Source organism: Otolemur garnettii, unplaced genomic scaffold, assembly GCF_000181295.1.
Source record: "Otolemur garnettii isolate 467f Iridium unplaced genomic scaffold, OtoGar3 scaffold00036, whole genome shotgun sequence".
Classification (NCBI taxonomy): Eukaryota; Metazoa; Chordata; class Mammalia; order Primates; family Galagidae; genus Otolemur; species Otolemur garnettii.
In genome coordinates, this window is record NW_003852431.1 from 8,545,086 (window position 1) to 8,568,174 (window position 23,089).

General features: G+C 39.6%; 1 protein-coding gene across 1 annotated transcript in view; it reads right to left on the bottom strand.

The window, feature by feature from the left end:
- Positions 1-23,083, bottom strand: part of SLAIN1 (SLAIN motif family member 1) — a 53,097-nt gene extending 30,014 nt beyond the window's left edge. The window contains exons 1-2 of the mRNA XM_023513190.1: positions 22,826-23,083; positions 11,933-12,072 (exon numbers count right to left, since the gene is read on the bottom strand). Coding sequence (XP_023368958.1) covers positions 11,933-11,975 — 43 coding nt within the window. The 5' untranslated portion in view covers positions 11,976-12,072; positions 22,826-23,083. The remainder of the gene's footprint in view (positions 1-11,932; positions 12,073-22,825) is intronic.
- Between the last annotated feature and the right edge of the window lie 6 nt (positions 23,084-23,089).

A 23,089-nucleotide genomic window follows, 5' to 3' on the forward strand; every position in this document is an offset into this window, starting at 1 on the left:
TTTTTTTTTTCAGAATTTGAAGGCAGTTACACAGATAATGGATAGCTTTAAGCAGACAAACCAAGTACTGCCCTGGTGGCATCTGATTTCCTGCCATAAAGAACATTTAATACACATACACCTTCTCTTATTTTCCAGCTCCAGATCTGATAGTTCTAATTTCACACTGTCATAGTTTACTAGATTTTCATTCTGTTTTATATCTGGGAGTAGGACAAGTATGAGGTGATTTTAGATGTGACAGGACCAAGGGAAAGAAAGGAATAACCACCAGGTGAAGATCATTATACTTTGGAGGCTCGACTTAACTGTCTTAGAATCTACCCTGTGACTTCTCCCAGTCATCTCTACGGCCACTGTTTTCCAGATGGCCTGCGATCTTCCTCCTTGTACTCTTCTTACCATTAAAACACGGTACATGAAATAGTAAAGCCTTCTAAATCTCTGCACAACCAGAAATCTCTTCCTTTTGCTCCTATAACGTATTTGCTTCATGATGGAATTATAGTTGGAAAATTAGTCTCCCTCAAAACTTTAGAGACCATATTCATTTTTCATCGAGCATCTGATATTACTTAAGAATGTCTGAGGTCTATTATATTGTAGACAAGTTATTTTTCCCTTTGAATATTTAGAAAGTTTTCCTTGACCCTGGACAATCTGAAATTCAACAGCCAGGAGAGGTCGACGTGCAGGTCTTCTTTTATCTTAGTTGACCCTGAGGACTCATCCTCCTTCAGCTCAAAGAAATTTTCCCCTATTACTTCCTTCTCTGAACGGTTTTCTAGAACTCCCATTAAACATGAGAGGCTCTGGATCTGTCTCCTTCTATCCCCTAACGTCTCTCATATTTTCCATCTCTCTTTTTGAGGGATTCCTTTAAGAGGAAACCGACAACAGGCATTGTATGTAAGTGAGTGAGTTATTCCACAAGCAGGTGTCACTGGCAGCAGCAGGGTGGCTGCCAAAGGAGACAGGATGCTTTGGAATATCCTCTAGCACACCCCCACCCCTGCCCTGTCTGATGTGAGGTCCGGAGTTTCCTCAAGTTCTGTTTCTCCATCCCTGGTGGGGATCCGCTCCACCTTTAAAAGATAGGTATCTGGTTCCACCTTGAAGACTAAGCACCCTCCCCACTTGCAGACATCATCTGCAGTGCTACACACATTCCTTCAGCGCCCACTGCTGCTCTACCCTTCATGGATCCAACTTTACTTATTTGAAAATGCTGCAGCACAGAAGGTAAGACCGAGCACGCATATCCTCACACAGACAGACACACGCCAACACATGTACATGGGGCTGCAAAGCTGAATTTCAAAAGACTAATTCACACGCACTGTTCCTTCAAATACAATCTTACCACTGGAAAAACAAACCAGACTCTCAGACACATATTGAGGAGTGCTCCAAAACTCATAGATATGAAACTATGTGAGAGTTTAAAGCTCCCACATATTATAAATAATTAAAATCATCAACAAATCAAAGCTGTATGTTTCCAAAGTAAATTAAGTATCATGAGAATTTTGCCATGTTTTCAACTACTGCGTCTTCCAGGGAGCCACATAAGAAATCCGGGACATTAAGGAGAAAAGCAGAAAAAAATATTCCCAAGATTACCCAAGTTAAAGAATCTCCCCCCTTTAAAAAATGCTAAACCCTAACCTTACTCAATTCCAAAGAATTTCTAAAATTGTTATTTCAGTCTCTGTATCTTGCCAGATTTAAAAAGAAGGAAACTGGGACAATACTATGTAGCTTACCTGTTCAGTCATGTCACTCCTTTGCTTAAAATTGTTCCAAGGTCTTCAAACATTTTAAGATAAAATAAGAATCCTTAACTGCCCTGAAAACCCTGCGCACATCCCGTTTCACTTAGCCGCTCTCAGCTTGGGAGCTGTTCCTCACTTTCCCCCTTATGCCACCTCCACAACAGCCGGCCGCGTCCTCTGCTGTCGCAGCCCGTCCTGCTGCACAGCCTCTGCACGCCCATTCCTGCATCCTCCGATACTCTCCTTGGCGCCCCCACTGCCACATGGAGATGACACGCACACACAGCAGCATGAGTACACATTACCAGCTTAACTCCCGCGGACTCTCGGGTCGTAACAGACGCACCCTACCTTTGGAAAAGTATTTTCTGACCATACCCCTCTGTTAGGTCTCCTGGTAGCATCATCCTGCTTCTTTCATGGGAGAGGAAGTAAAAGAACAAGAGCCGCTATCTGTGTCATCTGGGTCCTGCACTAGACCACACCCTCCACGTGCCGGGCAGGAAGCTCGTTTTGGTCATCGCTGCCCTTCCCACTCGCGCAATGCTCGTACCTTGTGAGTAAACACTCCATACACATCATGTGTTCAAATCACCTCTGATCAAGCCCCAGGGTCTTGGGCCTCATTATTTTGTACTGGTCATAAGAAACGGGTATGAATCTATTTCTATTATTTATTTTACCAAAATAAAACTGATTTCAATGGCAAACCAATTTAATCAACCGTCACAGGAGGGTGAAAGCAGCAGACAATACTTTGGAAGAATCTCTGTTTCATTTTCCTCCTTGGTGGGGTAAGTAATAAAATAGCATCTTGATAAAAAAGAAATCACTGGAATTAATGCATATTTTAATAAATGCCCTTCTAATCATGGTAGAAATGCAAAACAAGACCAAAAAACCCACATAGACACACATGCACAATTGACAAAAGAAAGGAAAGAGGATCTTTTAAGGCTGTCTGGCAGACACACGTCCAGGTTGCTGGGTATACTGGACTGAACCTGCAAATTTCAGGGAAGCACAGTCTCTGATTATTTATTACTTACTGCATTAAGTCAAGCACAAAGCCAAAGCCAATGTATCGGGGATACTGGGAACAAAGAGCAAAGCAACATAAAGATAGGATCGAACCCCACCGCTGTGCCAATGTGTCTTCCATTTGTAACACACAGGAGTAACAGCAAAGGTCAGAAGGCCCAGTTTTGGCATAAAAAATCCATTACGATTCCATTTGTTTATCCAGTGAGAAAAGGAATCCTTTGCAAAGTTTACCCAAAATGAACCCCACAGACTAAGTTTTAATTCTGTGTTCCAAATTGGACAGAGCACCTCAAGACGAGAAATGTGAGCTGGTACAGATAACATCTTGGGCCATGCAGAGAGAAACTAATCAGGTTCCAAGAGACAGACACTTGATAAGCTTAATGTCTCACTTCAATCTGCATGGATTTAACGAAAGAAAGGGCCACCTTCAGAATTTTGGATTAGCCCACAACTTACTTCTTCATTGATTAAATTTAAAGATTAATTCTCTGGCCTAACAATGGTATCATAGGAAGATAAAGGAAAAACTCAGTGAAGGGGTGATATCTATTCCCATGTCCTTAGCATATAATCCCAGAGGAAATGAGAGATGGTCACAACGAAACATGACCCAAGATACCAACTGTGCAGGACCACACTATTTGTGAAAACTACACCCACACTCCTCAAATGTGACCTATCCTGATACAATAGTTATGGACATTCAAGTATCTTGAATCGAGATAAGCTTTTATTAACTGGCCCCAAATTAAGTGAGCCACATTTTGGGTGTTTCAAATTACTTAGATAAGCTTTCAGTCATTATTTGGTTATTTAACATCTCAGCCTCGTGACATGGATTTACCAAAGACTCTGGATTAGCCTTATTTCAATTTAGGGTATCATGTGAGCTAATCCTACCTATGAAACTCCTATGGGGTTTTGTTATTTTTATTCTAAAGGGGTAGAGGGGAGTAGGAAGAACATAGATGAGCATGTCAGAAATGGAAAACATACAGATCTAAGAAGAAGTAGAAAAGGAACCACCAAAAGGTTGCTTTGAATTCTCTACTGTTGTTGAATAAACTAATGAAACTTTCAATTCAAGATCCCTAACAGGTATATTTACAGAAAAACAGACCCCTTCAACAACAACAACAACAAAAAAATAGAAAATGTCAATAGTTTTCTATGAAGTATAAGAGGATTTAGGTTCAATTTCTGAATATAAAAAAATCTACATATTTGAGGGCGGTGCCTGTAGCTCAAAGGAGTAGGGCCACTGGCCCCATATGCCAGAGGTGGTGGGTTCAAACCCAGGCCTGGCCAAAAATTGCAAAAAAAAAATAAAACATTCTACATATTTGGAATGTCTCTGTGTATTTATAAAGTACTTCACATTCTTTGAAGTCCAGCTTCAATATTTTCTGATCTTTTCAATAGCCCTGTGGAATCTGTTGTCCCCACTTACTAGGCAAGACATCAGCAACAGGGGGGCATGTCCTCAATCAGAGCTGAAATATTAGATCGATCTCCTCCTACAATATTCATTCATTCAGCATTAGCATTCAACACTATTGTGGGTTAGGAGCTAATTTAGACACTGAGAGGATTACAGCAGTGAACAAAACAGACTCCAACCTCCACACTCAGAACTAACATTTTAACGAGCCTCTCCATATGTTTTATTTTTTGCCTTTGCTAGTAGGATGCCATGTACAACACCAAATGTTCAATGAGAATTAGGGTTTTTGCCCAGCCTAGAGACACAAAAACTGAACATTCAGTGCTTAAAACCTGCTTTAAAAAAAAATACTAAACATTAGTAATTCAAAAAAATTAAGGTATAAATCTCCATCTGCAGATGCTTAATCTAACTAGAAAAAAAGCATAACATTAAAAATTAAAAAAGAAGTTCACAAGACAGAGTGAATTAAAAACGTTATGTTCGGGCGGCACCTGTGGCTCAGTGCGTAGGGTGCCAGATACCCAGGGTGGTGGGTTTGAACCTGGCCCCAACCATACTGCAACAAAAAATAGCCGGGCGTTGTGTGGGCGCCTGTAGTCCCAGCTACTCAGGAGGCTGAGGCAGGAGTGTTGCCTAAGCCCAGGAGTTGGAAGTTGCCGTGAGCTGTGACACCACAGCACTCTGCGGAGGATGACAGAGTGAGACTCTGTCTCTAAAAAAAAATGGTTAAGATTATCTTCAAAAGAGGAAAGCCAACCAAGATACTGAGCTTAGGTAAGAGTGCACACTCGACTACGTGCCCAGTGTTTCGGAAAAGATTACTCTGGTCTTCATGACTTAATTTTATACCAACAAGCTATAGATTTAGAGATGCCAGATTTAATTTCCAGTGACTAGTTATTCCACTTTTAAACATCACTTTCTATAAATTATCCAAAAACGCCATTTATACTATTCAATAGATTAGCGAAGAGACCTAATAGTTAAGCCTTTACTATGTCTGCTTTGCAAACACCTTTATGTAGTGCTTTACGACCACTCTACAATATAAATGCATATGTAAAAGAGGCAGAGAAAACTGAAGTTTCCTGTGCTGACTGCAGGATAGATCAGACTTTATACATTGTAAAACTTGAGCATTAAGTTATCCGTTTGGTAAAGAAAAGAAGTGTTGGGATATATAATTAAAAGTTTTAGATTCAAGTCAATTAATATCCCCCATTCTCAAGGGGTATTAGATACATATGAAGTCATACATATTAAGTCATGTGTAACAATATGCTACATATGCCCCAAAATAGTTACCCTATTACATCTTAAACAAACACTATAAACATTTAGCCAATTTGCAAAATTATCTACAACTGGGAAGGCAAAGCATTTCTTATCACAAAATCTTAAAACACTCATAATGCAGGTGTCATCTCCCGAAAAATTACATCTTACAACATACATCGCTTTTTTCTCCCTCATTTTCCCCAGAAAAACAAATTGTCTTGGGAAGGGCAGGATTTTAATAAACTTGCCCTCCTCACCGCCTCAAGGCAAAGCTGGAGTACAACCCACATACGTTCACGTAATTTACCAAGTTTTGTGGTCTGAACCCAGGGCCACAAGGCTGTCAGAGCATGAAAGCTTTCTGAGGACCTTCCAAATTGGGAAGGCAGGCGGGAAGAAGGGGAATGGAGGCCCTGCGAGAAGTTAGGAACCAAATGAGCTCACGAGCCACTGTCCAGTTACAGACAATGTGGGAGAAATACAGTCAAATGCACCTACAGAACCCAGCCTTGACAAAACCTTACTTCCCTGTATTCTTGAGGATGCTTATTCCCTAAGGGAGGAGAGACCCCTAACCTACCCCCATGGCTAACGTGCAGCCAGAAACCAGCAGAGGCTGAGGACCTGGGGTAAAGTGGAAATTTAACCCGCCTGGCCCTCCAGATACAGCCGGCTCCCCATAAATACATCTTTAATTTTTGAGGAATTTTCTTTCTATAAAGAAACAGGGATCAAGAAATAGGAACCAAATATCTAAAATATTTGCTTTTATAAGTAGCAGATCATCTGAAGCCCCAGGCTAAAATTAAAGAACTTCAGGAACGGAGGCAGAAAGGAGGCGTATAAAATAGGGTAACTCTACCCTTTCTTCAAATGTAATGGCTCCTAGTGACAGCTGTGGATTTTAGTGAATTTCTGGTATCTGTCTTCACATTCGGTGCATGTGCGGTGAGGTGTACAACCCCTCGGGACTTTAATTATTCTGCAACAAAATGCACAAGATCAGTAAAATCTGATTCTTACAAGTGCATGAGAAGCAGCAATACAGCAAGCTGACATTTCAGCTGATTGTAGTCTGTTTCCTGAATGTAAGAGATGGCCGTAAGAAAAAAATGTCGCAAGAACCCCAACAAATCGTAAATTATTCAAAACCAAAACTGGAACTAAAAACAGTAGTAGTTGCGACACTGGGTTCAAAAAGAAGCAAGCATTCACTTAACTTCAGCATCAGCCTCTAGAAAGTGTCAGGTTCCCTTCTAGGAGTCATAACTAGTGACCAGCAAAACAAAGTCCCTGACCTTGGGCAATTTATATTCAAAGGAAGGAAAACAACCCTAGGTTCAAAGAAAAGGCTCAGTAATACCTGTTACTTGAAAGTGTAGACTGTCCAAGAGAGAAATTAATTCAAAACATAAACAAAAAGTAAATGCACAAACTTACTTGTAAAATATACAATGCTCACATTATTATAATTAAATATTTAAACTACATCATGAATACAGTTTAGGTTACAACCATAATTTCTGATATCTGTCAGAAAATCATCATGGAAAAAAGACTTCCCTTAACTGTAAGCCAGTAAAAACTATTATTATAAGAGGTTAGGCCGGGTGTGGTGGGCTCACGCCTGTTAGCCTAGCACTCTGGGAGGCCGAGGCGGGTGGATTGCCTGCGCTCAGGAGTTCAAGACCAGCCTAAGGAAGAGCGAGACCTGTCTCTACCAAAAACTTGCCAGGCATTCTGGCACGTGCCCATATAGTCCCAGGTACTCAGGAGGCTGAGGCAAGAGGGTAGCCTGAGCGCAAGGGTTTGAGGTTGCTGTGAGCTATGATACCACAGCACTCTCCAAAGGGCAACGGAGCAAGACAGTCTCAGAAAACAAAAACAGAAAAAAAACAATATGAAAGGTTAAATATGAATTTCTCCCTCTCTCTTGTAAAACAGAGTGGCAGTTAAACTCTTACAGGCTCACAAGGAAAACAGGATGGAAAAGGTGACATTATTAGGCTAAGGAAGATCACAACATCTTAGAAATGAAAACAGATAACTACTAGTTAGCACACTTGGGTTTTGAAATTCTCTGCCCTATGACCCATGCCAAAGGGAGCAATAAGAACATGGCAAGGTCCCGGGACTGCAGATACTAAATACCATGGAAGGTAGGAAGTTATGTGGTTTAGCAAAAAAGGGGAAGTCTGAAAACCTACAGGAAGGCCCTGAGCCCTGCAGCTCCACCTGCCTGCTTGGCAACGGCTCCTCTCCTGCTTTGATCAAAGAGGGGTTTTACTGCCTGAGTAAACTGAAACAGAAAGCCTGTAGATTTAAGGATACAAACACAAACACGGGACCTTACAAAAAACAGGAGGATTGAGTGAAAATCTGCATACTAGAAAGTAAAAGGCTCCCACAGGGCAGAGACTGGGGCTTCTGTACCGTCCAGCACTGGGTCTGGTCACCTAGAATGGTGCCTGGCATGATAGAAGGTGCTAAATACACAGCAAAAAAGTTCAGATGAGCTTTTTTAAATCTCCAAGAAAGTAGAGCATAGGAAAATCAGGGATAGAAAGCAAGACAGGGAAAAATTATGATATGTAAACACCAATCCAGGAGATTCTGACCAACAGAACAAAAACAGAAGTATATAAAAAGATAGATTAGAGAAAACAGCAATGGTTAGGGGGAATAAATACAAGAAACAAAGCAAGAGATCTACAGAGCTGAAGTTTCTAGCACACAGAAAGCTGAAATTTCAAAATATCAAGAATAATACCTCAGACACTGCTTGGGGTATTTTAGGTAGAGAGGTCGCAAACAAGAGCATCAGAAATGAGAAAGGTATTGGAAGTCAACAGCAATCCTGAAGCCAAAGTTTAATGAAATAACACCTTCTAAATTCCATAATGGAATTAACCTAGAATTCCATAGCTAGCCCAAACAACTACAGAGTATAAGGGCGAAGAAGGAACAATGAGGACACTTCAGACACATCAGGGTCTCAAGACTCACCTCCTGCATGTCCTCTTCTCTACCCTCCCAAAAAGCAACTAGAGAATGCATTCCATCAACAGAAGGGAATAGAAGGGTGTCTTTGCATCTATGGAACAGGTGACACAGACTTAAAGACAGGCCAGAGGAGCTCCCAGAATAAAACAAAAGGAAGTCCCAGGATGCCAGATATTCTAAGACCACACAGATCTAGTTCAGTTTCGAATAAGAACAGAGGGCACTGCCCGAAGGAACAGTAACAAAACCAAACCCTTGGAGTTAGGTATCTCCATCTTGAGGATGGCTCACCCAGAGAATCTGGGGATAAATGAAGGACACGGACGAAAAGAAGCAAATAAGGTCTTTTTATAATTAACTCTAAAACAAAACAAAACTATAAACAATAGAAAGTTAGATGCAAAAAGAAATACAATGATAAATTACTTCATGGCTTGGATTGGTAAAAAGCTATACAGGGATGATATACAAAGAAAAAGTATAAGGAGGGGTGGTGTAGAAGAATTAAATCCTCCCCATCACAAGCAGAAAGCCCCTGGATAAGGTTTAAAATTGAAAACTCAAGCAACAGCCATATAAATACAGAATTTAAAAACAGCTTAACAGCAAAACCGAAACACAGTTTTGGTTAAGTAAGTGCATCTGGAAAATGAAATGGGTAGGGAGGCATAGGGCACGAATCTGGTACTCTTCTAATTAAAAAGACTAATATTTTTTAAACTATAAACATTTTATGAAACGTAAGTTGAAATTTTTTTTTATTTCTTTTTTTTGAGACAGAGTCTCACTATGTCACCCTCAGTAGAGTGCCATGGCATCACAGCTCCCAGCAACCTTGATATCTTGAGCTTAAGGGATTCTCTCGCCTCAGCCTTCCAAGTACCTGAGACTATATGCGCCCGCCATAATGCCCGGCTATTTTTTGGCTGCAGTTGAACCCAGGCCTGGGCTGGGTTCAAACCCACCAGCTCCAGTGTATGTGGCTGGCGCCTTGGCTGCTGAGCTATAGGCGCAGAGCCAACATACGTTGAATTTTTACAAAAAGAATTTTCATCCAATAAACAATCTGTTCTAATGGGTTACTTAATGGGATTATAGAAGATGAATAAACTCTGGAACAAAAGCATTTCGTCTCACAGCAAAAAAGGTTTTAGACGTGTGTGTATATACACATACACAGTGAAACACTAATTTTGGTTTTGAAAAACTAGTTCTCAACTTAAGCTTTTATCCAAAATTTACACAAATTACATCATGAACAAAACACTATGCCAATTCGTGTCCTCATGATCTCATAATTCTGCCTGAGCCCCTTTGTCAATGACAGGAAAATTAGACATGTAAGCACCTACATCTGAAATGTCAAAAGCATCTACCACATTAGGACAATTTACATTAAGTTTATCAAAATCAGTTTTCTTCATAAAGTCTACCTTGAATATATGAGTGAAACCAGGGGCTGGCAAACTGCAGCCTGATGCTGCCAAACGCCAGCACTCTTAACTACCAGTGAGGAATGGTTTTTACGTGATTTTAAATGGTTGGGAAAAAATACATGTATATATTGTGACACATGAAATTCAAATCTCAGTGTCCATGAATAAATTGTGAGTGGAACAACTCTGTTCATTAATTTCCACATCAACTGCTGCTTTCCGGTCATGGCTGAGTTGAACAGTCACAACACAGACTGCAAAGCCTGCAAAACCTAAGATACTTATTACCTGGCCCTGTTCTGAAAAAGTTTCTTGACCCCTGAACTAAAGGACTATAATGCTGAATTTCATTTCATTTCAGATTACTGAGCCAAATCCACATATAAAAATGTACGCATATGTCCTTAAATCAAGGGTTATTTAAGTAAGGAGACTCAGGGGCAGCCTACAACCCTTCAAAGGGCTAAGTCCAAAGGGGTTTAATGGTCTGCTTAGATCACTCAGCTAATGACCAAGATAGAGTCCCCAGACTCAGAGGGCTCCTCACTATTACACAGGTACCTGTCACCAAAGTTTTAACCTGAGAATGCCTCTGTGCCTGTACTGCTCTTCAACTTTCTATTAATTCATTTATTTCATTGTAGTTGAAATGTTAATAAAACATCCTCTTTAGTTCTACCATCCTCTTTTTTTGCTGTTTTTGGCCGGGGCTGGGTTTGAACCCACCACCTCCAACATAATAAGGTTGGTGCCCTACTCCTTTGAGCCACAGGAGCCACCCTGTTCTACCGTCCTCAAATATTTCAATCAAGAGAGTTCTGTTGATTTGCCACACAACCACATCAATGGAGCAGAATGCAATACTGCTTAAGGTTGGGGTCTCTGTTGTCAGGAGTTCCTGGCTAGGACTCTGTCCCTGGGTATCACTCCGGCCTTGGAATTCTCTGAACTTCCATAAACTTCACTTTCCTCACCTCTAAACGTGAGTGTAGTGAAAGATGCAGGATGTCAAGAACTTAAGGTACTGTCCCAGAATTAAAAGCTCAAGAAACATTGTGTATTACACATTCTCTCACTGTGTCCAAATACTTTATAACCATTGTCCTCGCAGGGCTTCACAGGCAGCATTCCCAAACTTTAGTGTGCACGAGAATCACACTAGTGAACTCATCGGTGCAAATTCCCCTGGCCCCAACCTCAGATGCTCTGATTCTTCAATCTGGAGGGGGCAGGAATCTGTACTTTCAAGGTCAAATATGATTGGCTGCAGGTGGTCCATGGAATAGAAACTGTTCCTAGATACTGAAACAGATGCTGAGAGGTTAAGAGACAAGCCAAGGCCTAAGCAATCACAGTTTAAGTCATCTACTGTATTAAAATAGCCAGGAACTGAGGACCACGTACGTGTCCCTTTTGTTGTTTTTTCAACTCTCTTTTTTTAAATTTAAACTTGTTAGGCTCCTCAAGTTAAATTAATGTTACATAAACAGGAAGATTATTTCTCAGCTTGCAAAGGTTCAGACTTCCAGGTATTCAACCAACTCAACACTGAACCAGCTCAATAAAGTCAGCTCTCAGATCCCAACGTAGCCCCAGTCTTCCGCCTTTGGTCACACGACCTGGTCAGCAACCCCACAGAATTGACAACTGACCCATTTATTGGTATTTTGCAAACAGAAAGGAGAAAACAAACAGAAAGTAAAAAGCCTTCCTATACTACAACACAAACTAAGGCAAACTAAAATGTTGTGTTAAAACAAGAACAAAACTAAATACGTCCCCTGTGGAGAAGCCCTGGTAAGTAACACGTGTGAAGGGAACCACAGGCAACAGTCGGAGGGCAGGGTAAGGTTCCTCAGTTGAGATGTCTGTTCAGAAACCAGCAAGAGAAGCAGAGCAGAGAGTGGCAGAGGCTGGAGGGCACAAACGCACACTTTCACAATTACCTTGCTCCAGTCTAAAGCACAGGGAACGTCTTGCGGCTTCCATCTCAGGAGTTGGGTTATCTAGGACGTGTCTACACCACTGCAAAGGAGTCAGGGATTTCTCTGACGAGCTGAACGTCTTTGAAGAGCCAACGTACAACCTGAAAGAAAGAAATCTACATTATAGGTATGATATATACCTACAGAGAGGGTACCTCTCTTTAGAGGAAAACGACACAGATTTAACAACTCACAGAGATACAGAACTCCCATCTGATTACTTCAAAGTACCCAGAATCATTTTAACAGGCAATGATCCCTGAGTAGAAGATGACGCCTTCTGTAGCCTGGGGAGAACGACTTCAGAGGAGGTCTGATGACTTTCCCCACAACTGTGTGTTTCAGAGACGATCTGACACTCACACTTTACACCTCAAACATTTTCATCTCTCTCTTTGGCAACAGAATCTCTTATGTGAACTTGGCCTAATGGATGTAAACGTGATGCGGTACAATGAGGCAGATCTTTAACTTTAAAAAAATAAATATAAAAATAAATAAATAATAAACCTAAACAAGTCACATGTTTGATTCTCTGAACCCTAAAATATCAGCTGTATCTCCTGTCTCAAATCTGGACCAACCTGGGTATGTGCTGCTTTTTCATTAAGCTCTTCTTTAAAAGCTGTGTTTTAGGAAGAGTTCATGGTCAGCATCTAACCGTTACACAGCATTCAAGATAACCACCTAGAGGCACTGCAAGTTACTATCTAATAAAGGTTTTCGCTCACTGATTCATCTAATACTATGCTAAGGTAAATTTTAGAATACCTTCGGTACATAGAATAGGCTTATACAAAAAGGTTTATCTTGCAGAATACTTAACTATTAACTAGAAAGGCGGGTGGGGGTGGGGCAGAAGCAGGGGAACGACCTCCCTACAATTGCCGGCTCTAGTTACTGACCTCACTCTACTAAGCTTGTAATTACAAATCTAAAGTAATACTCCTTCAAAGTCACCATGATTCTAATGAGCACATGCTCTGGAAATGACATACATCATTTTTCACACTTTCACTGTTCTAGATAAGACTTCCACCTATTAGATTAATTTATCAATTATCCAAGATGGTTGGGGAATATACTGTTCTTCAGTAAATTATTCTTACAGGTCAAAGGTTGGCAAACTTTCTGCCAAGGTCCAGCAAGCAAATATTCCAACCTTCACGAGCCACATGAGCTCTGTCACAACGACTCAACTCTGCCGTTCTCATCCAAAAGTGTCATGGATGATATGTAAATGAGTAAGTTTAGCTGTGTTCTCAAACTTTAGACTCTGAAAGTTGAATTTCCCATTATTTTCGCATCCTTTTTTCTCATCATTTAAAAATGCCAAAGCCTATCTTACCAGCCATAAAAAAGCATGCAACAGACCTGATTTGCCCTTGGAACAGTTTGCTGACTCTAGTTACAGATGAAGACTCTAAAATACATGTCTTTTAATTGATTTAATAGTCACTTCAATAGATCATTCTTTCCTTAGAGTGTGGTCCTGTTTCCAACAAGAGTATACTGCTTATTTAAAAACTGATTCTTAAATCCCATCTCAGCCCTACTACGGCAAGATTATTACCTTATTACCTATGTAGTAATAATCTCTTCTACTCTTCCTTAACAAATGTTCTCGTAAATTGCTCCCTACCAGGATCTCTCCCTTCTTTCCCAAGGTCAGGCTAGTTACTTTCAATCTTTGGTGTGTCAAAAATCACTGAAAGGGCTAACAGATAACTAGACCACATGCCCTGAGGTTCTGATTCCATAGGTTTGGGGGAGGCTAAAGGACCTGAGTTTCTAAGAAGTTTCCAGGTGATACTGAAATTACTGGTCTGCAGATCACACCTGGAGATGCACTGGGCTAAGCTAATCGTGGTAACTCCACTGTTCCCCTTTGCCTACTGCCTGGTTTAGGCTCAAGACCTGGATACAATCCAGTCAACAGCAACAACAACAACAACAAAAAATGGAAGGAAATTATATGATGGGCTTGTAGGTAAGTTTTCATCATGTTTAAAGGAGTGAAAAAAGGTTGGGCATAGGGGCTAATGCCTGTAATCCTACCACTCTGAGAGGCTGAGGGGGGTGGACTGCTTGAACTCAGGAGTTCAAAACCAGCCTGAGCAAGAGCAAGTGCAAAACCCTGTTTCTACCAAAACCTGAAAATCTAGCCAGGTGTTCTGGCAGGCACTCACAGTCCCAGCTACTCAGTGGGCAAGAGGATCACATGAGCCCAGGAGTTGGAGGTTGCTGTGAGCTATGATGTCACAGCACTTTACCCAGGGTAACAGAGTGAAACTCTGCCAATAAATAAATAAATAGGTGGAAAAGACCCAATTATATACCCCCTACAGGAAATGCACTTTAAAGAAAGGCACACGAATGGGTTAAAAGTAAAAGGCCTCAAAAGTAATTAAAAACAAAAAACTACCTACACAGAAAAGTCTGGACCCAGAAGACTTCACCACTAACTTCTACCAAGAAAATAAATAAAGTAATTAATAAATAAATTCACAACTCTTCCCAAAAAATAGAAGAGGAGGGAATAGCTCCCAACACTTTCTATTAGGCCAGTGTGACCTTGATACCAAAACCAGACACAGACATTACAAGGTAAGAAATTAAAGACCACTATCTCTCATGAACATGGATGCAAAATGGCTAATATTTTACCAAATTGAGTCAAACAACATATAAAAGAGATACTTCATAATTACCAAGTGGGGTTTATCCCAGAGATAAAAGGCTGGCTTAAAATTCAAACATCAATATAACTTGCCGTATTAACAAAAACTGAAAAACCATACGATAACCTCAATAGGCAAATAGCATTTAAAATTCTCAGAAAATTAGGAACAGAAGGAGACATCCGCAGTCTGATCAGAGGCATCTATAAAAACAGCACACTCCGGGGTAAAAGACTGAACGTTTTTCCCCTAATATCAGGAACAAGGTAGGGATATTAGCTCTCATCACTTTTATTCAACACTATTGAAGTTTTTAGCCAATGCAATTGGGCAATAAATTAAATCATCTACATAGGAAAAAAGTAAAGCTGCCTTTGTTCACAGATCACATGATCATCTATGCAAAAAACATCTGAGGAAGGTACAAACAAGACAATAAAGTTTGTGAGTTTAGTATCAGGATCGTAGGATAACAGACTGATGTAGGAAAGTCAACTGTGTATTTGTATTAGCAACACACAATTGGTTTTTTCTAAAAATTTCACTTTTCAGTTATAAAAGCATTAAAAAACATAAAATGCCTACAGATAACTTTGACAAAAAATGTGCAGAACCTAAACACTGATCACTACAAGACACAGAAATTAAAGAAAATAAATAAATGTAGAGCTATCCCATGTTTACGGATCAGAAGACTAACTTTGTTGAGATGCTAATTATCCTTTAGTGGATCTATATAATTAATAAAATCCCAATCAATAGTCCAGGTGTTTTTGTAGAAATATAGAAGCTGATTCTAAAATTGATATGGAAATGTGAAGATCTCAGGACAGCCAAATAACTATCTAAAAAACAAAGTTGGTGAGCTACAAGTGATAGAGACTTATGAGAAAGCTACAGTAATGAAGATGACTTCGTATGGCCTAAAAATAAATAGATCAGTGGCAAAAAAATTGTTCAGAAACAGAACCACACATATTGATTCAGAACATTGATTTTTAATGAACTACAAAGACAATTTAATGAAGAAAGGGTAGTCTTTGGAACAAATGGTGCTAGAACAAAATGCATATCATACACATAAAAGTGAACTTTGATCCATACTTCACATTATATCCAAAATTCACCCAAAAGACAACACAGACAAAAATATGAAACTTGAAACTGTGAAACTTTTGTAAGAAACCACAGGTAAGTCTTTGCACTTGAGTTGCCAAATATTTCTTAGGCATGATTTCTAAGACTGAAAGCATGATTCATAAGGAAAACAAATTATCACTTGGACTTTAACAAAAGTAAACATTTTGCTCTTGCAAAGACATTGTGAAGAGAATGAGTGATAAACCACAGACAAGTATAATTAATATCATCTAAGAGAAATGTAGTCAACCAAAAAAAAAATATCAAAAAGTTTTTCCATTCTTAGAAAATTAAATGATTGTAGCAAAACTAAGAATCAATAAATGTGTCTGTAATAGAGAGTTGAAGAAATCTCCCAGAAGCAAAACAAAGACAGATTAGCAGTGTGGGAACACAGAAAATTAAATGATTGTGCTAGAGGGACTGATCCACATCTGACTGCTACAAATTGTTTTTTTTAAAGAATAAAAGTGGAGATAAAGTTATTTTTTTAAAAAAAGCAAGAAAATTTCCCAAAGTTGAAGGCAGGCCATGAGATTCGTGAGTGAAAACCCACAAGTATCCAGCACACCAAATAAATAAAAAGAACTATACTAAGATACAACCTATATTTTAGAATACTAGAGATAAAGACAGCTAAAGAAAAAGTCACAAAAGATTAGACAACCAAATCACGGTGCACTCAATAGCTAGAACATAACAGAAGCTAGAATAAAATGAAAAGATGCCTTCAAACATGAAGGAAAGGTTAACTTAGAATTTTATACCCAGCCCAACTATGAATTTTATGTATAGGCAGAACAAAGACATTTTCAAATATACAGACTCTCAAAGTATGCTACTGGGGATTGTGCCCCACCTAAGAGAATACATACAAAGGATTTAAGAAACGGAGCCTCCAACAGTAAAGAAACTGAAAGAATTCCCATGACAATAGCACCGACTATAGTCTCAGGAGCAAAGGGATTAAGGGTTTCAGAAGAGATAACACTGCAAAATAAATTTTTAAAAACAGACTAAAATGTGTATGACCTTATTGAGGAATATCATGGCTTCATTAGAGAGTAGGGGAATACAATTTGTAATAAGGAATTAAAGAAAGTGAAGAGGGATAATAAGAGAGGTCATTGTTAACTCTCCGAGGAATGAAGGGATTAGAAAAAATAAATATAACATGTGATTAACAAGGCTCCACTAATAAGTTATAGTCATAATGAAAAAATTGAAACAAAAGAAAAACTATAAAAACCACATGACAAGGGAAGAGTGACATAGTGATTAGGGCTGTGGGGAAGGGAGCCAAGTCTTCATCTTCCATAACAAAGACACAGATGTCTCAGATCATAAAAATATAAAGTATCCAAAAATAAAGCGCAAAAGAAATAGCTAGAATATAACTGATGCCTATAGAAAGAACTTAGTAATGGGAAGAACTGCTTTCTCTAATAAGCCTTGTTAGAAGTTTTTGAACTACTTACATACTGTTTGTTCTATGATTTTAATAAAACTATGCAAATTAAAACAGAAGTAATCATTTTCAAGAGTCAAGCTCCAATGTGTCCAAGATAGCTTTGGGCCTAGAATTTCTGGCTTGGCCTAGAGTCAAAATTAAATAGAGAAAAAGGGGGGATAGTTCCAGAGATCATGTAGCTACATACTCCATGAGCGCCCTGCATCTCCAAAGCGGGGTGTGGAAGGGACTTGTACTTCTCCTAAATAGTTCTAAGCGTCTAAAGAGCCATAAAAATCACCTTATTCATCGTCATTACAATGCAGTAACAACTGCAGCACCCAAGTTTGCCATCATTTGTGCAGCATACGTCCCAGTGACTTACAAACTCCTTTTTCAATGTCAATCATTTTATTAAAGAGCGTGATATAATCTGGCTAGAATATCTGAAAAGCTTTCATGTAAAACACCAGAACTCAAAGATTAGAAAAACTACCACTTGAAACATCACACTAATTCTAACTTTTCTTAAATTGTTTCCAAATGCACACACCTAGAAATTGTCATCTTTCTCACAGAATCTCTTCTTTTCCAAACAGGTCACATTCTCGACCCCTGACATAATACATGAGATAACACTGGGAGGTCAAAAACACACAGCCCACCATAATAACCCTGAATGTTTCTTACGAAGTATTATGGCTGTCATGGGAAAAATCTGTTCTTCTCAAAAAAGCATTTGGTTCTAAAGGCATCCTTTGGCAGATAACACAAAAACCAATAGTACAGCAAGCTAGCTACATATACTGTACAAATCTGTAGACCTTTCACTGACAAATAATACGTGGTAATTTTCAGACAAATAATTTTAAGAGCCTTCCATCACCACAAGTTGTAGTCTAAGGAAGCTAAAATACCAGGACTGATAAACACGACCAATGCTTAAACAGTATTTGATTCACCACCACCTGCTAGGATCAAACTGTGCAGCCACTGCAAAGCTTACCACCACCAAGCTACTAAAAAGCATCTGTGGAGTCCACACTTTAGTGACAGAATTGTCCTATAGCAAACTTTCCCTGCAGGAGCCCACTCGGCCCCACCTAACTCAATTAAAGCTAAATTGCAACTTCAGCATTTTGCAGCAGTGTTTCAAAGTGACTCATTTAAAACTCACATCTTCACATACTTCAGTCAACTCCATTCACTCTTGGAAAAAACTGTGCATTTTCAATTAGCATTGTCAGAAAGTGAAGTACCCTCTGGTCTTTTCTCTGAAAATCAATTAGGCAAAAAAAAAACAGTTTAGGTGGTCTAATTTAGCTATGCCATATGTATAGCACAAGGTGTTCAACAGCTTTGATGAAAAACTGGCAATGATTTTAGCCAGATGTCTGGGGTCCTGGTATTACACTTGAAAGATGAATATCTCATTCATTAGATTTAATCTGTACACCTTAAAATGTTTTCCCTTGTAATAACTTTTCTATTGTCTTTCTGAGTTGAGCAAATTTCAAATCCTTACTATATCCTCTTTCCCTAGCCTCAATGTTCTGCTAATTGTCATTCTACTAACACAAAACCTCCTTATCTTGGCTGGCGTGTTTTTATCTTGGCATTTTCATACATAGAACTGTCTTCCGGGTTGAAATGTACAAGACCTGACTTACCCCAGAGTACTAACTACCCTATCTTCAAGTAGTTGTGCTTTTCCATCTGTGTTCTCTAAGTCCATTTTGCTTTCAAACAGTATAAACTGGAGTTTTTCTAACTTTGATCATAATGCACAAATATATTTAATCTTTTACATGTATAGAAGTGAAACAAGTTTAACCAAGACAAGCATTATAATGCAAGATGTGATTAACTTATTCTTCTGCACCTCATTAAAATCATACCAAAAAAAAATGCAAGCCAATTCACACTTTATCATCTGCTAATGGGTTACAATCTAGCTTTGGAGGACAAAAATATCCATGGTGTACACTTCTGAATCTATATATATAACCTGAGTTTTCATCTGAACTCTATAAGTAACTAACTAGAAGAGCTTACATAAGTCATTTCACCTCAGAACTTCTGTCTCTCAACATTCACATAAGGGAGCTGAGACAGGTCATAAGAAGATCTAATCTGCAGTTAATGTGGCTTGCCTCGCCAATTCAGACCAGTCTGACTTCCTCTGTTTGTACTTTGGACCTCCTCAACCTGCAGACCCTGGGACAGAAATATGAGCCTTAAACACTTCTTCCACAAAGGCAAGAAGCATCTAGTCTTACCATAACCATGTATGTAGCAAGATTTTATTCCTATTGAGCTTTTTATTTACTTCTAATAGTTTCTGCTTTTACTTTGTAGCCTATGGAGAGGTAATGCTACCAAAAATAGTGAAGAACCAGTACAGCAGGATGTGACATTAGGGCCCTAATAACTGGACTTGAGAATTGAGGTTCTGGAACTGCCATCAGTTTTCTGAGACACTTAATTCTAGTAGCCCTGTGCTAAGATAGCCAGGTCTTAATTCAAGTGAGATAAATATTTGAAGAAATAAGAAAATCCTTCTTTCAAAGCTTTTCATCTAAATGAAAAGCAGCACATTCTTTTACATGAACATTAAAAAAAAATAATACTCAAAGGTAAATAATTGCTCAGAATAGACAAAAAGACCTAAAAGAGACCTGACTGATTACTCACTAAGGAACTACCATGAAGTAAATATTATTTCTATTATTTATGATTTTCCTTGGTTGTACAATTCTTGATCCCAATTTCATCCAAGTTGTTAATACAAGGGGATTAATTATTGTCTAAGGTTTTATTAAAGATACACTTACATGAAAAGAAATTCTAAACTATTCAGTGATTAATCTACATTTGTAAACATTCTTGTGTGGATATGACATTTTAGCCAAAAATACTATTCTAAATAATCCAATATCCATTCTGTTTAACTCATTAGGATGAAATCATGAAAACTGAATAAAAAATTGTAGGTGATACAGTTTACAGCAACTTGGTCCCTAACACAATGTTACAATTGTTACAGGGAGAGGTGGAGCTACATAGACAAAGATGTCCAAGATACACTCAGTGAAAGGATAAAAAAAAAACCTGACGTGTACATGTTTGTATAGTGATTTGCATAACAGAGAGTCATAATAATAGACTGGGGACATATATCAACTTTCTTTTTGTAATGAGAAGTACAAAACTTTTAGTTTTGAATATTTTTAATATAATCAGGTCCTATACACCCACTCACGTTATTTCTTAATAAACGCAGGAAATAAAAATAAGTTGCCATCCTGCAAACATCAGGCAATCCAAATGAAAAGCATTCTATTTGTAAGACCACGTGACAGAGACATCCTAGTCTGCAGTGAAAAAGAAACTTCAGCTCTCTCTGCAAGCATTAGCATGTGGGTTAAACTTTAAAAACTAAACCCTGTTTATTTTTCATCAATATGCCAAAGCATTACAATTCAAAAATATCTGCATGCATAAAGTGTAATGATAAATGTTCTGTAAATCCAGGAACCTTAAAACTTTTAAGTCCATCCCAGTAAGATTAATGATCCCTCCTTGTTTTCCCACCTGGGATTCTAATTCTAGGTTTGTTTTGAGTAAGATACTCTAGATTGTGTGCCTTTTGTCTATAGAAACATTGGTAAAGCATCAAGGCATTGATTTGATATATTCACCTACAAATGATGATTACAATTAATAGAACATGCTTCAATTTTGATTTGCTTCAAATCATCTGAAGAGCGACTATGGTAATCCCACTACACAAGTGATTTTTGTTATTTCAATACTATTTGGACAAAATGTAAATTATTTTTAAAAGCCTACATGTCAACATACTAGCAATAGTTGCATAACTAAAAATGGGAGAAGCCCCTACATAAGAAAAGTTATGTTGGATTACTAATCTAACTAAAAAATAAAGCAAAAATGCTCATTTTTTTAAAGCATAGGATTGATTCCATATACTGCCGCATCGAAAATACAAACAAATTTCCTTACACTGTTTTCAGACATAGCAATCAGAAAACCCAAAGAGGGAATTTAAGTCAATCTAAAATAACTTGAAAGCAACAAAAGGCTTGTCGTTATTTGTCAAAACCTAAGAACCATCAGGAGAGCATTTTCCAATCCCATATTCAGGCTGAAACTGAGATTACAATACAACCTGAGTTTTATGGAAATAAAGATGCAGCTTCTAAAGAGTAGCTTTAAGTGGCATGTTGATTTTTACAACTTGAGCTGCCTGCATAGCTGCCAAAAGGTATGAAGGAGGATGCTGAATATGCCTCTGAAAGACTTCTTATTATTTTTTTTCTTGAATCAAACCCATCAGTGAATGTCCTTTAGAGTGCTCACAGGGAAGTGTGAAGATGAAAGAACACAGTAGTTCCCACAAGGAAACTAGTAATATCTCCATCTCCCACGCCCTTCTGCGCAATTATGCAACAGAACACAAAAAGGTAAGAAAAACTCAGCTTGGCAAAATAGGAAGGGTCCTAAACAAAAGGACCTGAGATGAAGGAGACCCACGCTGCTCTGTGGAGGTGAATGCTGTTCATTTTCCTTCCATGAACACCAACTTCCACGTCCTCTGAAGCTTCTGCTTCTGACCGTGTCCCACTATGTCTAGTGACCAGGAAAAGGAAGAAACTATCCAGAGAAAGTCGGTCATGAACTGACCAGTACCCACGACCACGCAGTAGGAAAAGTACATAATAAAGGAATTAGACAGCTACTCCAGAAGTTACTCAAGAAAGTAAGGAGAGCTAACCAGATTGCAACTGAAAGTCTCGAGGTCTCCGATAACCACGGGGTCTAAAAGGCTTCTAAGAAAATACGGTTTCTCCCATCTCACTTTTCTTCAAACTACAGTTTAATAATAATAATAATAAAACAACTACAGAGAGTTCCCTGGTTACTAGGTTTTTAAAAAAAACAAAAGTGCCCTCAACCTGTTCACTCCCTGAAAAGCCCTCATTGTTGTCACTGTTACTTGTGACGGTGAGGTCACCACATTTTAAAAAGCAAATCGGTCTGTGAAAAGAAATATCAATGAAAATGCAGCGAAAGAGGGCATGAGACCCTAGAGCTCAAAGAGGGAGAACGAATCTCTGAGGAGGTATCCATCACCAGCCGGCTTGGTTTGCCACCAGAGGAGGGACAGCACGCAAATCCTGTCCAGCCTTCGTTTGGAAGGAAAGAACAGTAACAGTGGCAGACGGAGGCCAACCCCTACCCATCCCCCGTCACTCCCCCCCACCCCCAAAAAAGACTGGGCAAAAAAAGAACAGGATTCAGCAACAAGACATCATGACAAGGAATTTGCAATCACAGCTAACGAGGAGCTGGGGACTCAACAGTCATCAGATGGAGCACGAGGCAGATGGAGGGGACCAATTCATCTCCACCGGGAGCGATCAGAAAACAGGTTTCTGCCTCCGTGAAAGCCTCGGCTCGTCACCTGACTCGACACTCGCTAGGCCACCCCGGCTTCCGCCCCCCGCTTCCCGGGCCCCGAAAGCCGGGTCTGGGGCAGGGCGCGGGACCGGGCAATACCAGGTGTAGTCGTCCTCGTCCCGCCAGGCGGCTAAGCTCTCCAGGTCCAGCGGCTCCACCTCATCCAGCAGCGTGGGGGGCGGCGAGGGCGGCGCGGCGGCTCCCCCGGGCGGCGTCCCCGCGCCCCCCGGCTCCGGCCCGCCGCCCGCGCCCGCGCCGAAGAATCCCGCGGCCGGCTTGAAGTAGACGAAGGGCGCCTCGGGGGGCTGCGCCAGGCTGCAGAGCAGAGAGGGCGCGGGGCTGGGCAGGCAGAAGGTTCCCGGG